The 17,358-nt window shown below is 39.3% G+C and overlaps 2 protein-coding genes across 5 annotated transcripts in view; one reads left to right on the top strand and one right to left on the bottom strand.

The window, feature by feature from the left end:
• PAK3 (p21 (RAC1) activated kinase 3) overlaps nt 1-17,358 on the top strand; it is a 275,108-nt gene that overhangs the window by 84,014 nt on the left and 173,736 nt on the right. The window lies entirely within an intron of this gene.
• CHRDL1 (chordin like 1) overlaps nt 1-17,358 on the bottom strand; it is a 44,544-nt gene that overhangs the window by 22,428 nt on the left and 4,758 nt on the right. For all 4 annotated transcript variants that reach the window (XM_074915579.1, XM_074915580.1, XM_074915581.1 and 1 more), the window contains exons 3-4: nt 16,092-16,204; nt 12,067-12,160 (exon numbers count right to left, since the gene is read on the bottom strand). In XM_074915579.1, coding sequence (XP_074771680.1) covers nt 12,067-12,160; nt 16,092-16,204 — 207 coding nt within the window. The remainder of the gene's footprint in view (nt 1-12,066; nt 12,161-16,091; nt 16,205-17,358) is intronic.

The following is a 17,358-nucleotide window of genomic DNA, read 5'->3' on the forward strand; positions in this document are numbered from 1 at the left end:
TTGACATTTAAAATTGGCTTAAGAATTGCAGATTAGCTATTCAGAAGCAACACATAAAGAACAATTATAAAGGTCAGAACAAAACACAATTCTTGGAAATGTGCAGACCATGAGTATTTCTAATGCCAAAAGGGAACATGACTACTGTATGACAGTACTTCTCCCTGTTTTGCTTATTGAAAATTTAATGAAACCTGAATCAGCTTAGGTACACTGTCAAACACAAGTAGGCAGCACTTTGATTACCTGACATCTGTTTTTGGAAAACTGTTTGCTTGGGTAGGAATTGTACATACCCTTAAGTCTCCTTGTTAAAAAAATATTGTTAATTCTCCTCCTTCATGGAGTCCAGCTCTTTTCCCTACAAGCAAAATCACTCTCTGGGGCAACGTACACATAAGTCATTAGAGAGATACAGGGATGATTCTTGCCTATTAGGTCTTTTTACTGGTGTTTTTCATAGCGATGTTTTAAACACTAACGCTTCAGGTTCCACTGTGAAGGATTAATTCTAGGAGGCCCCAAAATACTAACTGAAGTAGTCTGGAATAACAGTAATGGGATAACTTATTCATGTGCAGAAAATTACATTTCTGGATAAAAACCTGCAGGTGGAGTTGCAATTTACAAAGTAGGTTGAAAAAAATCCATGCAGCAATGTGGAATAAAATGCTAACTTGCACTGACTGCAATTCATGCGAGGAGCTGGAAGCATGAAATACATGGAGGAGAGCGTGGCAGACAAGATGTTGGAAGCTTTCTTTACATTATGTACCTTGTTACCTCTCCAGCCTTCTTCAGCTGCTCCCAGCATGCAGGCTGCAGTTGCCAAAGGCCAACCACAATGTAAAAAAATGATGTTTTCCTCCACCACTGAAACGCGGTTTTAACATGAAACAGGTTGTCACCCACAGGAGTTGTGCATCTGTCTTAGGATGGAATTCACTTTGTGTCTGTGTATGGGACAACACCTCCCCAAATTAGGAGTCTGAGTACTGTCATTTATAGCAACAGCTCAATCCTGAGCCAGACACATGCAAAGTAGGACCTGTGCCTCCCACTCCAACTTTCAGCTTTTATCTGAAAGTGGAGCTGGGACTGGCAGAAGCAAAACCAGTTATTGTTATTGTCTTGTTTTGCCAAATACCCATGACAATGGGCTGACTTGTGGATTTTTTTTTTTTAATTCCTGGTGCAGAATCTTTAAAACTTTAAGGGTAACAATATGCCCTATAAGGGTAAACAATATGCCCTAAGGTCCTACCTTGGATGTCGTGAAGAGCATCTTTTATGCCACAGTATGGATTAGTCCATTTCTTTCAAGTGGGTCCCAGTGAAGCCAGGGAATGACTTCTGGAGGAAAGTACTCCTCAGTGAGTAACTGGAAACTAGGACTCTTAAGTAAACAAGGTGTAACATTTTAATTTCAATTTTGGGGCAGCAATATTGAAACTTAATTCAAAGCACATCAACTGTGCTTTGGTTTAAAACATGTCCCTTCAGCAGGTAAGGCTTTTGCATCTCATGCAGGAAAAACTAGTCTAAAAGGAAGGTCCTGACAAATGGTGTGCTTCACTCTTGATGGTGTATGCTACTAACACTCTGTGTCATTGGTATATGGGGAAAGCAACAGCAAAGCAATGTATTAGTATCATGCTGGATTGCAGCAGGTTTGGACTCTCCTTTGTAGTTGTGCGTGTTTGCTGCCTACTAATTCACATTACTTATCTTCCTGTGTCACCTTGTGTCTTCATGTGTACAATACTTGAGAATCTGAAGCTCCTCTGCAGCTCCTACTGACTGCAAGATACAAACTTCAATCTGCCATCTTACTGAAGCAGGCCCAGAGTAAGAGACTGCAGTTTACTTACAGTTACTTTTGACTGCACAGCCAGTTGGAACATGTTTGGATCCTCTGTCATCCTGATGTACAGGTCAGAAACACAAAGTGAGTAAATCTAATCACTTGAAAATTTGCTTTGCAAGGCGACCTGAGCTAAACTCCCCTCTCCAGCTTTAAAATGATATGTGCCTCTTCCTGTTGCTGGAACAATCATTTTGACAGCTAGATAAGCATATATAGACGTGAACAGTCGTGGAGCTGCACTGATGAACAGTATCTGAACTAGCCTCCTTTCACGTAAGGAATCAGGGCTCTGAAAAAGTCCTCTGACCCCTTCTGCTTTCATGTCTATGTTCCAAGGGGTTCAGCCAAAGCTCTTCTCAGTCCTGGAAAAACCTAAGTGCTAGTAACATTCCAAGTAAAAGATAAAGAAGCCTGCCTCCAGGCAGAAATCCTCTATGTTAGGCTCTTCCCTCTACTACACATAAGCCAATGGAATATGATTATTCTATATAAAAAACAGCTATTCAGTATGAGACACATATTTGGAATGGAGGAATAAATATGTGTTGATATTCTGATTCTTACAAATTCAAAACAGAGCAGCCTAAGACTTAAAGAGGTGAGGAACACATCCTGCAGAAAAAGATTATGCAGCTTGCTAGGAAGGTGACAGTGAGATTTTGATCATAGTTATGTTGAATAAGTCTGGAACAACTCTGTTGATTGAACTATGCCTGATGCTATGTGTTCAAATGAAACTGTATTTTTAAAAATATTTTTTAAAAAGAGATCCTCATGTTTATATGGGAAAAAGATCACATAAATAATATTATTCTGTGTTTATGCAGTGCATTTCATGCACAAATAGCAGTGCTTCTATGTAACACAGAACACTTGCCTATTTTCCTGCAGTTGCTGTGAAACTAAGGTACAGTGACAGCAGAAGGCTTGCTTTGTATGCCAAGATCCAATTAATGCTTATCTTCTGATTCATCTGTACCAGAAACATATAGCTGGCAATCTGGATTTCCTCATTCTGCCACTGTGTCCCCAAAAAGGCCTTCAGTGCAGGACATATTCTGTGATCATATTTTGGCCACCTTATCAGGAGTGTGCACACTGGGGCTATTTGGTGAGAGGGGCCAAATGCAGAGGGGATAAAGAAAACAGAGAAGACAGGGAATCTCTGTATTAGAGGCAGCAAGCGACATTGTGGAACACAAGTGTCATGGTAACCCGGGCTAACACATGCTCTGTTTTTCCAGAAATTTACCAAACTTTTCTCAGTATCTGTGAAGGTCTCTTGCATACATTTGCCTCAGAAAAGCAGGAGACCTGTTAGTGCTATCGACTCAGTTCCTACATATTCCTGACCTGCTCCTAGTGCAGCTTTAGGGCAGGACTGCTAAACTGAGCCCTAAGTGCCATCAGGACATCATGGTGGGACAGACTGCTACTACAAACTGGCTGTTGCAAGGTCAAACCCACCAGCCGCTGAAAGGGTTTCTGACCCTATCACATCAAGAAGGGTTAAACCACAAACATTCTAGAGCTACTTCATCACCAGAACTAAATCCTGATTCATTATCTCATGAGAATACAACATGACATTTTCCTCAAACAGAGGAAACCTATTTATGCTGTCTCAGTGCAAGGTTATCTTCTAAGGATCACCTAGTATTAAACAACCTTTGTGGCTGGAGGTTCTTGGGGGATTACAACACAACAAAAGAGAGCAAATGGATTTCTTTCCTATTAAAAAATTCTCTGCTTAATTTCTTCCCTCTACTTTTGTTTCCACTCTACATGAATGTGTCACCTCAAAGTCTGATCTGAAGTCCATTGAACTAAATAGATTTGGAACCTGGCCCAAACACCTACTCTCTGTGGTACAGCATCAAGGCAGTTTCCTCTTTCATCTTCTTGTCTCATATTTCTACCATACTCCTTAGCATTTCTAGAGAGGGGACTATATCACAGTCAATAACTGCATCTGTTTTCACAGAAGGCTGAGTCCAAAAACTATCAAAGCTAATAAAAATCTGTTGATTGACTACAGTAGACTGTGATCAGCCCTCAGTCCATCTGTATTTAGCCTTTTCCCTCAGTCATGCATCACAATCCAACTTATATATAAATCTATGATTTAAAGAAACACAGATGATGTGTGAAGGTCCCTTTAAAAAACAACAAAAACAGTGCAGTGATGATATTTTTAAAGCAGTTGCTGAGGCTGACAATAGATTTGAATTGAAAAGTTGTGCACTATCCAAAAACTGCAAACACAAGCTCTAAACAAAATCCATATGTGCCTCTCAGAGGTGCAGGTGTCAAAGATATTAAGCCACAAAATGCTTTATGTTAAAATAACTTCAAGGACCAGGTTAAGCTCTAAAAACTCCAAGGTAATTCAGAGTTAATCGTAACAGCTAGTCTTTAATATGGTCAGACGGTAGAAAGTGTATGAAATTCATTGCTTGAAGGAACTAGTAGCACCTTATCTAGACAGTATGAACTTTCATACAGATTCAAGGCAAAGATGTAGTTTCAGTTTAAACATTCAAAAGGCTATTCGTTGTTTTTTAGCTTTCTAGGGCTAAGTCAAGCTCTTCACATTATTTTAATATATTTTCTGCAGCTTAATTTCCTGTGTTTTCTTTTATAGTGGCATAAAAAATTGCCCAGCAGAACTCTGAAGGAGTCATAAAACACTTTCTAGGTTGCTCCATTTTAATTTGTGCTCTAAAACTGAACTATTATATGAATTTACCAATCACTCTCCCAGCCAAGGAAACAAATTGAGTGAAGCTTTGGTGCATTCTGAATCCTTTCTGAAGCATCTCTGAAGCTCTTGGAAGTTATCTTGGAAAAATTCTGAGCATTGTATCGTGTCGTATCGTATCGTATCGTATCGTATCGTATCGTATCCTATCCTATCCTATCCTATCCTATCCTATCCTATCCTATCTGTCCAAAGAATGGAAGTTCTAATTCTGCCATCCATGTGGGAAGATACATAATTTTTTAGTGCATTCTGGATGCTGATCTATAGATACATTGTTTGAACTTTTATGGTCAGAAAGCCAGAATGGAAACAAGTGATAACCTCAATCTGGCTGTGATAGCAAACATTCCTTATGAAGTTAGTAACAAAGGCAAATCACAGAACAAACTGAATTAGCTGAGTGCATGTCAACAGGAAAAAATTAGACATCTCCCAAGAACGCCTATATCATTATACTTCCAAATCAAATCTACTTCCAAAGAAACAATTTATTTTAACTATCTGACAGCTACCCATTGTTGGGATTATACAAAAAACAGAGCATCTCACTAATATCTGGTGCTATGTAACATTCTGTGAGTCTTTCATACTCCAGATATGAATATCTGCTTTGTTTGTGTATGTGGAGTAACCATAAACAAGCACGGCTCTGTAGTTCTATGGTACCTCTGCAGACTGGAAAAATTCTTATAAATAAACAATAGTAAGTAGTTCTCCAGTTATTACTGTCAGCTGCTGTGGCATACCTATTCCACAGTCTCCTGTACCGTGACTGCCAAGAGCTTGGATCACAGGTTATTTTTAAAATTTCTTTTTCATTATCTGAAAAGTGCAGAGGTGGGCAGTGAAGGCATAGCTACTGGGCCTGCAGGCAGTGCAACAGCATGGATTAAAGGTCTCAAGAGATTCAGATGCTGAGGTAAAGTAACAAGGGAAGGTGGAGGTGAACAATGAAGGGGAACCAAGTATGCAGAATTTCTTCTGTGAACTGAGGCTCATGTCAGACATGTGACAAAATGGGCAAGATGCTGAGAATGTGGTCAGTTTTTCTAAACTCTGAGATGTGCCTATAATTCCAAACTTATATTTCCGTCAATGGACTGATATTTAAGTGCCAGCTGTCTATTCCTTGGTGTCAGGAAGACAATCCTTGTAGGACTAAATACTAAGCTGGTTATCAACTTGTTATATACCATGCATTGGTTACAGAATATATAGATTTTATTATTTGGATAAACAGTTCAGACAAGCATGGATAATGTTTCAAATGGTAAAGATTTTCAGGAGTCTAGAAAGTCTCAGAAAGTCTTTTTCTTTTTATATTACCTCTCAGATAATTCAGCTGCTTCCAAAAGTGTGGATAATGCTGTATGAGCAAACAATCAATCCAGTAGGACTTTATAGCTTTGGAGTTCATTTGTTAATGTTGATTATTTCTGAAGTTTCCCCACTCTCGTATTCCAAAAATAATTCTAGAGAAACCTCTTCCTGCATACTGAGTTTTCTTTTTTCTCACTTCTTTAGCGCTGTGTTTTGTATGGAGACGCTTCCAGAGACTTTCAGTTGTACATGTGCTACACTGTGCTGTCACAGATAGATTAGATTTTGTAGGTGACATGTAGGTCAGATGTTTTAACTCCTCCAATGCTAATTGTTAATGGCTACAAAAGAGGTGTCTGAAGGGAACCCCAGTTATTATAATGTTGTACTTTCAATATCTAACTTTACTGATGTTTGTGCTGCCTTAGATATTTTGCATCATTTTGTGCCAAGATTTGACCATTCTCAGTCAATGACTTACACAGAGATTGTTCTTTACCATTCCTCAATCCCTGATTGTCAGAGTGCCCTACATGTGTCAAGCACGGTGCTCCCATCAGCTGTGTGTAGGGGACTAAGAATTCAGTATCAAAATCACTTACAGGCTGTTGTTGTTCCAGAAGTGATAGATTTTGTAAGATTTGTCTGTAATTTATAAAGTCTTTCATAAAATTATAGTTGTTACTGCCCTGTTGTTTTCACCTCACACACTACATCTAGGTCTTCAGGAGGCACTTTTTTAAGATGCCTATTTTTACTGTTGTCTCAAAATACAGCATGTATCAGCTTTCAGTGGCTATAATATTTGCTGCTGTCAAATTCAAATTTTCGAAGAAAAATCATGAAAGAAAGGAATTCTGTCTGCATATCATTCTTCTCATGCAAATCTCCCAGTGGCCTTCTTCCTTAATCCTTTCACTATTATATACGAGAAAGGAAATCACAAGCTCAGAGATTGTTTATACTGCTGAATGACCAATGGTCTCAAATGTTTTTTATGGGGTAAGATGGAAAGTGAGTGTTTTGGCAGCACAGTTCATGAGGAAATTCTGCTGCCTGGGGACTTATGCAACAGAGGGACAGATTAACAAACAGAAAGGAAAAGTGTTCCTGCATTTGCAACTTGTCAGAGTTGAGAACCTTGAAGATCTTTCATGGTAGAGCAGAGATCTGATATTTTGGACAGTGGAGACTTCTGAAGTTTTGCAAGTCATATGTGAAGTCTGGATCCATCTCCAAATTCTCCTGAAATACTTAGGTGTTTCAACCATGTGTATTGGTTACGGCACAGGGATGATATGCCCTTTGACAGGTTATGCATAAAAATTCTAGTCTGTTTTCAGTCTGAAATTCAGGACATGAAGCGTTTCTGACTTGGAATTTCAGAGGTGTAGCATCAGTCAACAGAGATATGTTTTATATGAAAAGTAACAAGTATTCTTTTACTAACAGCATGCAAAACAGTATCTGCTCAGTAAGAGACCACCTGAACATCTCTTAATATTACCATATTCGCATGATTTTTTCTCTTGCCTACTCAGGCCTCACACCCATCTATTTGAGGCAATTAAAACTCTCTGTAACTTCAGTGAGATTTGGGCCATGATTTTCTCACTTAGTGATATGAGAAGCGTAGGTGGTAGCAACAAGAACTGTATAGAGAATGGAATAATTGGACACAGTATCTCTTCATCTCACAAATACTTGTGAAATAGATTGGATTTTTCTGAATGGGAGGGTGAGAAGACTAGAACTGAGAGGCCTGGGAGCTCTGGTGCATGAGCTGGGTAGAACCCAGCATCTCTTCACCAAATATTTTATTGCATTTTGCAGTGAAAAATCATTCCACCAGAGCGTGTCAACTGCCCAGGCTGAAGATTTTGTTTGTAATTCAGTGCAAGATGCACTGTATTATACATAGGCTTCTGTGTTTACACATCCATGTGTATCAGGTCAAGAGGTGGTGTACATACTCAGCATCTTGCAAGGCTGACTCTTTAAGAATATTCTGCACTACAGAGTGCAGGGTGATACTTAGGCTGGTTCAGTTACTGGAAGGAATTGAGAAAAGATAGCACAGAGCTCACTGCAGGCACATATTTCCTGCTTCTTCAGCAACCTTTGTAGTGCAGTGAGTTCTGCATTTTCCTAACTAGGATGCTTCCAGGATCTAAAGTAGCTAGTTCAAAGATAAAAGTATTACTAAGTCATGCTGCAGTCTACTGTGCAAACATGGCCTCATTTATTTTTAGGTGATGTTCCCAGACCACTACTGTAAGATACCTGATCTGGTCCATCTTTGTATTTAGTCCAGCTATATATATAGGTACCACCTGGCATTTTGTTGTTACTTCAATATCTAAAGAACAAAGAAAAGCACATCAGAAAAGTGGTTTGAATTTGGTACAGAAAAATCATAGTACCAAAGGAGCTTAAACTTAAATGTGTTACTAATCATGAACGTTCTTGGAAGCCAGTGTGTTTAGTCAGGGCAGCAAGCTTAAAAAATACTGGAGCCAGATGGACTGATTCATACATCAGCGTGCAGCCTTATCTGCTGGGAAATCAAACCGGCAAGTGGAATATGGAAACCCTTTCTAATTCCTGCAATTGTGCATTTTTGCTTCTGATGTAAGCTTCCTCCATCTTAGATTTACATATTCCAGAGCGTACTCAAAAATTTCAGATCTTTAACTAGACTCTAAATGCTTTGATTTGCAATCCTTCCATATAGAAATGATACAGCCTACAATAAATATTCCAGTTATAAAGGCACTGTCCGTAGTAGTGACATAAAAGACAGCCGCAGCTAAATGCTTGAAGAACTTGTACATGAAGTTTATTTTCATGGCAGGAGGTCCGAAGCCCACTCTAGCTCAAAAGCAGATCCAGCTCTAAAAATGATGGTAATTCTCTCCCTGACTCTATAAATCACTTCTCCTCTGACTGTGGAAGGATAGAGTTCAAGCTTGGAAGCTTGTGATGTCCTTTTGGGTCTCACTAACGTCTAAAAAGAGTCCCAATGAATGTGAACCTTGTATTTTTGGTTATATATGTTTGATGATAAGAATCTAATTCATATAGTAAAATACTTTTCAAGAGCTGCAAAAGGGAGGAATATCTAGTTCTGTACAAGACACGAGGTCTGGATTTTGCCAATGCTAGAAAGAATAGGTTTAAAAACCAAAAAAGTTAGCAGTGAATCTGTTGCAGAAGCTGGTAGGATTGAACCACTGGTGAAAAGTAGAAGATGCTTCATAACATATGTCTGACAACTACTTAAGATTCATGGTGGCTGGTGCCAGGGAGACAGGATACAAACACTGCATCTCTTTGTGTCAGCAAGTCCAATGTCACTATGGATGCAGGAGACATTAATTCCAAGGGGAGAGCAGTGCCAACTTTTCTCAAAGGAATCCCTTCAACAGCTCCTCCACTTAGGTAGTTATGAAGTTCAGTTTCCAATGAAAGTTGCTGCCTCCTGGCATTACCTCTGCTTCATTAAATAAGGAGACAGTTATTTGGGCAGTTACACTCTACAAAGCCTGCAGAAAGCAGGAGGAAGAGCCCAAAGTCACTTGACTAGCACTACTTATTTCTAAAATGCAGCTTGAGAAACTGAGGGGGAACATATGTGACAGAATATAATGAGCATTTATGAGAGTAATTGGAATGGATGGCTAATGGCCAGAGCTCTGGCATGTTCTATTAAAAAATAACCAGGGAAACCAGAGAAGTGAATTTCCTGCATATCATGGGATGATGCACAAAAGACATTGTATGCCAGACACATAGGAATGGAAAGCTGGCATAAGATGTGCAGGAATGTTTGAGATTCCTATTCAGATCAGGCATGAACATTACCACTGAAGACAGAGCACCAAAATGCATAATTGCTGCAAAAAGCACATAACCCCTGGAATCACAGGAGATTCCTGGTCCTCTTTTGCCTGACACCGGCACAGATCTATCTGAATTATAGATTCAATTAGAGAAAAAATAGACCTTAGTGGGACTCTTATTTTTAATGAGATGCTGCCCAGCTAGCAATCTAATGGCCCATCATTAGGGGAGCAAGGGCCCATCATTTTAGGAGCAGTTAAGGCAAGATAATGGATCACAATTCAGAAAAGGCTCATTCTGATAATTTTCTGGATTTATCAGTTTAAACACACAGTACAAAATTCTAGCTGACAACTAGCAAGTACTTAATTTGATAAGAAGGATTTGAGAGTTTACAGGGGCCCTTACTCTTCCATACTAGGTCATTGTAGAATCTTTTAAAACCTTGATATAGGCATCACAACATTTACAGCCTCATGAACAGAAGAAAGCAAACATTTCATTGCCAAAGAGCTCCTGAAGCAAAAACAGTCAATCTAGAAGCATTTATGTTCTATACTAAATACTGTACAGAGATATCAAAAAAAAAAAAAAAAAAAAAAGTTCCTGACCCCAAATGCCAATTACATGATGAGAGTGGGATTTCTGTGATTTAACTTAAGCTGTCAAAAAAGTAAGCATCTAGCATAAGCTATTTTCCTGTGCTCCCTCAGTAATCAGTGAGGAGAGACAGGCATCTCCAGGGAAAAATTCTTCTCATTCTGGGTAACAGGATGAATCACCCTCTGGGGACAGCGTGTTTCCAACAGCCATAAAGGGTATCTAGATGATTCCCTTGCCAAGTGAAGTTTAGATCAGCTGGAAAAACAGACCAGATTTGGGGCACATCGGTCCTTCTTTTGATCTGAGAACAGGAAAGGGGTTCGTATTCCCAGCATTTTACCACTTAATCTAACAGTACTAGTTGGTTAGACAAAGCGTACTACCTTACAAACTTTTTTTTCCTATGTATTAGACCATCATAGATAAAACTCTACCATCAACTAGATGCCATAATGCTAGATCTAAAGTTGGATGGGGTGAATCTCATCTGAGGACACAAGAAGAGTGGCATCAGATGAGTTATGTGCTTGAAATGCTTCTTCCTCATCACTGGTAAGAAAGGACTCTAGCTACTGAGATTAGATATTGATATACATATCTGATAGATGGATGTATATAATTGTCAGGACAGATGAATCCTACCAAAAGTTAACGGGTGGGTGCCATTTATTCTCCAGTAAGTGCAATGAACACACTCCAATTCCAGCTGAATAGCAAACTGACTGGTGCACTCATGTCCCTCCACCATTGCGAATTGCCTCCTGCTCACAGGTTTTGGTCAGGGAACAGCTGTTTTCCTCAGACAATGAAACACTCTGGAGAAAGTCAAATAAAACCCCTTTCTATGATGCTGCATGAATACTCTTTTATAAGTGAAAATGAGGGGTGCCACTAAGACAGACATTTAGGGAAAAGCTCCAGTCAAATCTACCAGCCATTAGGCCATGTCGGGAATGTTGTAACAGCCTTGTGAAAGATCCTGCTTAGTCTCTTTCATACAGTGGCTCTTAATAATGAGCATATAATAAACGTACAGTCTGGAGGAATTTACTATACAGTATCCAATTGGATTTATATAGTCATAAACTTCTACAGCACTGCTTCTATGATTTACAACAGTCTCTACCAATTATGAAGCTATGCCTGGATTTGAGATGTAAAAGGCAAATGTTACCAGACTGGTTGTACAGTGATACTATACAAATGCACATTTGCCACAGCAATTTTGAATTGCTTGTTAACAGAGAATCCTCACAAATAACCCTGTATTTTAGCCCGCTCTCATGAAAAGTACCAAAAGCAGAAACCTAGGAAGTTTGTGGGATGGGATTTTATTGTGATGGAGTTTAGAGATAAGGAAAGGAGTGGGGAGTGGACAGTCCATAGACCTCATCAGTGAAATTTGTGCTACCTTCTGCCTGAATTGTAAGGGACTGGATGGACTTGGTAGCTTACCTGATCCCTTCCCACATCTATACTTCTGATTTCCTAAAAAGAAACCACCCTAGGAAATACTCTAACTTACTGTAGGACAAGTGTCTCATAACCTAAACGGATAGAAGGATGTTTACTTCACAGAGGTTTTCCAGCACAGACATTTAATTTTGCTGTTACACAGCATATTAAATAACTATTTCAGAAAGGACTGTATGTCATGAACAGGAGTTACCTGGGCATCGTGGGCAGCACAGCTGTGGTACATGCACAGGGGAAGGACAGTGTAGACTTGGGCATCTTATTCTGCTGCACAGTACATTTCCATTCTGTGGGTAGAATATAATACAATACTTAAATGAAATGGGCTGTCTTACCAATTTATGTGTTCTCTATTCTGCATCTACATGTTTTAAAAACAAATGCCTTTTTACAACATTCTGATTTCAGTTACACCAGGGTAAGCCCAGACTACTTTCACTGCCTCTGAATTTATGCTGGAGGTCAGAATGTAGCCGAAATCCATACAAACGTTAAAATCAGAGGAAGTGCCTAAAAAAGGGATTACAACAATCTTCATTTGAGTTTTTCTTTTGAGCAGATTATGCTTAGGAATTGCATTTCCAAAACTAAGACATGGATAATGAATGGTAGGTCTCTGAGATATCCCCTACTGAGGATTAGTTCAAGACCGCAAGAGACAATAGTGTCTGTAATTGTTCCTGAAAACTGTGGAGAGTCTTTTGTTTTCATTTTATGGGTTCCCCAGTAGACAAAAAACACCAGTTGGTAAGTAGACATTTTTCTAAGAAATACGAGCAAGTCTTGGGAATAGTGTTCATTATTCATGTCATTAATGTAATATTCTAGTTGACCACATCTAAGTTTGATTTATAATTAAAACACACGGAATTTTCATTCTCCAGTGTCTGTAACCAGAAGACTATCCATTTCAAATACCCATTTCCCATCTATAATTCATTCTTCTAATTTAGCTCCAAGTTGCTCATGTTTATAGCAAGAAAGATCTTTCATCATGAACACTGATACTATGCTATGACTGTAGTTTTAGGTGGTGTCAGGAATAAACCCACTTCATTTTCATATGCCTTCTGGAGCACTGAAATGTTTCCAGTGGAGGTGCAGACTTCCTTAGATAGCATCTGTGTAGGCTTTTCTAGCCATCTCTTTCAAAATAATCCATTGACTCTTAAATATCTGCAGACCACAGGCTGGAATCATACTGTGAGATCATTACTACCCACAAACTACATTTGTGCATCTGCTTTGGAAAGAGACACTAAAAGTGATATCACCATCTGTTTCCAATGGCGACTGAAATTGAATACACTAATTTTATAGAGGAGGAGCAAATTTTAGGCTGTAGACTCTTTGCAGGATAGGGACTATGACTAGTCTGCACAGCTCCTTGCCCAGACCATCATCTGAGAGCCTGTAAAGCTCTACCATAGAAGAAAGGCTGGCACTGCCTGCTGGCCTGGCTCCATGTTGCTTACTTGATCTGTTCCACGGCCTCCCTCTCTTTTTAATTATTAGTCCTGTGACATCTCCTGAGGTGCCTGTTTACTTTCTGTGCATGATCAGCTGTGATAGAAATTCTGCAGGTCTACTTCTCTCCTCAGTGCTACTGTAGTACTCCACTGTTTGCAGCAGGACAGAACTGTTTTAACTGATCTTGTGCTTGGTAAGACATCTTATTTTTAGATTCACAGTGGTATTTGGGAGACCAAGCCCTACTGACTGGAGTAGGACTTAAACTCCTGATTTACAGAGGCCACGGTTAGCATTTCTGCATCAAGTACTTAAAGAGTAACAGAGTGTCTCTCTTCCTGAGCTGCATTATCTGTGCAAACTGTGGAGAGTGTTCATTTTAGCCCCTGAAGTCTACAGATCTGACTATGAACACAAGCAAAAAGCTACTGTATTTTAGAGAGTAAAATAATGATCTGACAAATTGTGAGCACTCCAATTTACCTGACAGTAACCATCAACAGTCTTCACTGTGTATTGGGAGGGAGAGGAGGAGTTGTAAAAGAAAGGGAGAACAGGGTGAGAATACTGAATTATGTTTAGCTTTATTCTGGTTTAAGTATGTAAACTATAACTTGTAAAAATACAATACTACATACACACAAAACCAGGAAAGCTTTTTTTTCTAATCCCAGGATGAATAATTTGGTCTGTTTAGTTGGTTAATTTGTCTCGCCTTTTTCTTAAACATCAGAAGTTTGTGTGTTGGGGGGGGGGGGATGGATGGACAGACTGGTTTAGAGATGGAGCAGAGATCTCGATCTGTTTCCTGGCTGATAGGACTTGTTTTGTGCAGAGATCATAGGGATCATGATGTTTTAAGGCCAGCTAAGAAATTTTGATCACACTGCTGATGAAGACCCCTGGAGATTTTTTTGCTTTTCTCTGCAGTGTGAGGGAGTAGGTTGCTACTTCAGATTCTGTACATATCCTTCACCTAACTGATTTACTGCCAGGGAATTCGTAGTGGGGTTACACTTGGGTCTCCCTTGTTTGCTGTCTGTGGCACACTTGAGTTTTATTTTTTATGCTGTAATATTTGGTTTAAGGTCTGTGCTTGTGCTATGTCATGGCATGTTTTCTAATGCTTTATCTAACCTTAATTTTGTTAAAATTATAGAGTTTCCTGATGTTCTGGAGCATTTACTGTAGGTCAGTGTTCTGAGGGCATTTCTTTTGGCCAGTAGAAAAATCAAATGAATGGCTGTATGCTGCAGTTCTTATTTGCAGTCTTCCTTCCAAGCAACAAGAGTCATATCCCAGATATCCCTCAGCATCCTCACTGCTACAGGTTACATTTTGCACCTTGATGGTACAACAAAGGTAGAACTGAGCAAACAAGGAAGAGTCCAGAACCACTTCTGAGCTGCATGTATTGGTAATTAGCACAAGCAGTTTCCTTCTTTACTAACCTTGTTTCCCTGAACTGTCACTCTGGTCTTCCATGCCCATGTGCAAAGGAAAGCAATAAAATACACTCCATTTGTTGGAGCCTCACAGTGTTTGGGTATGCCTGGATCACGGCACTGCAGTTCTCTAGAGGAGTGTTCCATGCACTTTTCCATCCCTCCAACCTGTCTAACATCTTCCTAAAACTCACTGAGCAATGATTTGTATCCAGATCTCTAGCATTTCCAGTGAATTTCATCCCCACCCAAGACAGCCTTCTGGCAATCTAATGAGCGTTTTACCACACATGGACTCTGAGGGAGTTTTCAACCTTGCATACAGATCAGCAAAAATTAGTAGAAACTCCTTTTTACTATCATCAGGGACGTTTTGTTTTCTTCCTACTACATTGCTTTTTACAGATGCATTTTGCTGCACAGATCCGAGATAAAGCCAAGCTTGTGAGACTACTGTTTGTGCATCTCTGCACTAAATTGTAGTAGCAGATCCCTCAGAGCAAATACTGCACAGGGGCCCAATATTTTATACTTGCATGGGGGAAAATAGCCAAGAAAACTTTATTCTGTGTTAAATACAGCAGACAAAACTCAGCATCTGGAGTGCCTCATGTGTTAGTGATTAAGATCCCTTATTGTTAAGTCATTTTCAAGTACTCCAAGGGACATATTTGGCCCTCATTTTCCTGTGCCCCCCCAGCTGTATGTGACATACTTAGGGGTTCTATGACTGTTGTGTCTTCCTATCAGGAATTGACTGATGGTAGCTAAGGACCTGTCCTTTCACATCCTGCCCAATTCTTTCTGCTCCCCATCCTGTTTTTGCTTTTTTCATCAGGTCATTATTCTTTCATAGATTTTTACCAACGGTGATATCCAAGCCTCTTCTTCAGCACTTTAGAGCAGCAGATGCTTTGACTGGGGAAATGCCTCTGAAGATGTGGGCATTGTACATAGATCAAAACACTACCAAATTCAGCCTAATCCTGCATATTGATGGCACTGCAAGGATTATATTTAGGTAGTGGGGTCCAGTTGTTCAAGATGTAATGCTCGGCATTGACAAAGCTTCTGGCTAGTTAAGGAGATGGTTTGTCTACCCTATGCAAGTATTTTTTGCTAGTATAGGCCTTCTCTGTTAGTATTTTCCCTTTACTAGGATCACCTGCCTCTTATTTCCTTCAGCATGATCAGACCCACTAGTGAAAACAGGTTTGGCTTTGTCAAACTGTAGATACAACAGAAAGGATTGTAGTGAATTAAGCAAGTAGAAGTTGTAGGATCAGTAACTCAGCAGTCCTACCTCTGAGCAAAGACAATTAACGCAGTAAACAAGGCCGTAGGGTTCTAGATAAGGATGCCATCTTTCTCCTACACGATACTTCTTATCTTGAAACACACAGTATGTATCTGAATCTGTAAAACAGTGAAGAATTGAAAGAGCTATGAATCAGTGTTCCCATTCCATACTCACAAAGTGGTTTTAGGTGTGCAGTGTTTTCTGTAAACTATGTTTGTGGATTGTACATAAAATTTTGTAAAGAACTACTATGTTTTCTTTCCCTGGAGAATCACACAACAGAAATGCCCTTAATTTCATGTACTGTTCTAACCTCTCAAACCAAAATAAATGACATGGCCTCTCATCTTCAAAATTGCAGCTCCTGAAATAGATGACAAAATGGCTTTCATACCGGGTGAGTTTATCCTTTCACCTGCAAAAACACATGCTACGATCCTGTAACAAAACCAAAGTGCTTAATTACTCAAACAGGTTTATAGGAAACAAAACCTTTTCACTGCAAAACCAAATCAATTGGCTTGAATCGGGAAAATCCCAGGTTGTACAGCAGAGAGATTCTGAACAAAGAGACTGCAGAAGGAAGATCAATGCACTGTCTTTACACTGAATATTCAGTGTCTTCATATTTTAACAGCCAAATAAAATGTTTGTCCTAGTATTTCAGAACAATTAGTGCTGACTTACATATGCATCAGCATTCAAAATATTTTAAGATCTTTCTGTTCATTAAGCACTTCTGATCTTGCAGGTGCAGTTTTGCAGACACCCATCTCCGTCAGACATTACTGCCCTGTCTCTCCCTGTCACATTATGGTTTCACATTGAAAACTCAAATCTCTTCAATAAAAGAGTGTTTATTGTGTGTTTCCATGAGAGAATTCCTTTCTGTTATCTTAATGATATCCAAATTCAGCTTAATTCATTACCCTCAGTATGGATGATACTTCAGCGTATCAAACAAAATACTTGTCCTCTAAGTGATAATCCAAGCAAGGGACATTCTTCACATTTACTGGGCTAAAAGAAGGTAGCAAAAGGTAGGGATTATTAGTAGTAACTGTGAAGTGATCTGCTTTCACTTCACACAAAAGCATGACCAATGAAATGCAGGATCTGAAAAAGTAGTTGTCTGAAGTGGAGTTTGATAATCAATTTCTCACACTGTGCTTTCTTTGAACAGGGATACCTGCACATTGTTTTCTTATGAATTTCTAAATTCAGTGGAGAAGGTGGCCTTTTTGGAACTTGCTCTTTTTTTGTTTTGTTT

The sequence above is a fragment of the Athene noctua genome, chromosome 11, assembly GCF_965140245.1.
Source record: "Athene noctua chromosome 11, bAthNoc1.hap1.1, whole genome shotgun sequence".
Lineage (NCBI taxonomy): Eukaryota > Metazoa > Chordata > Aves > Strigiformes > Strigidae > Athene > Athene noctua.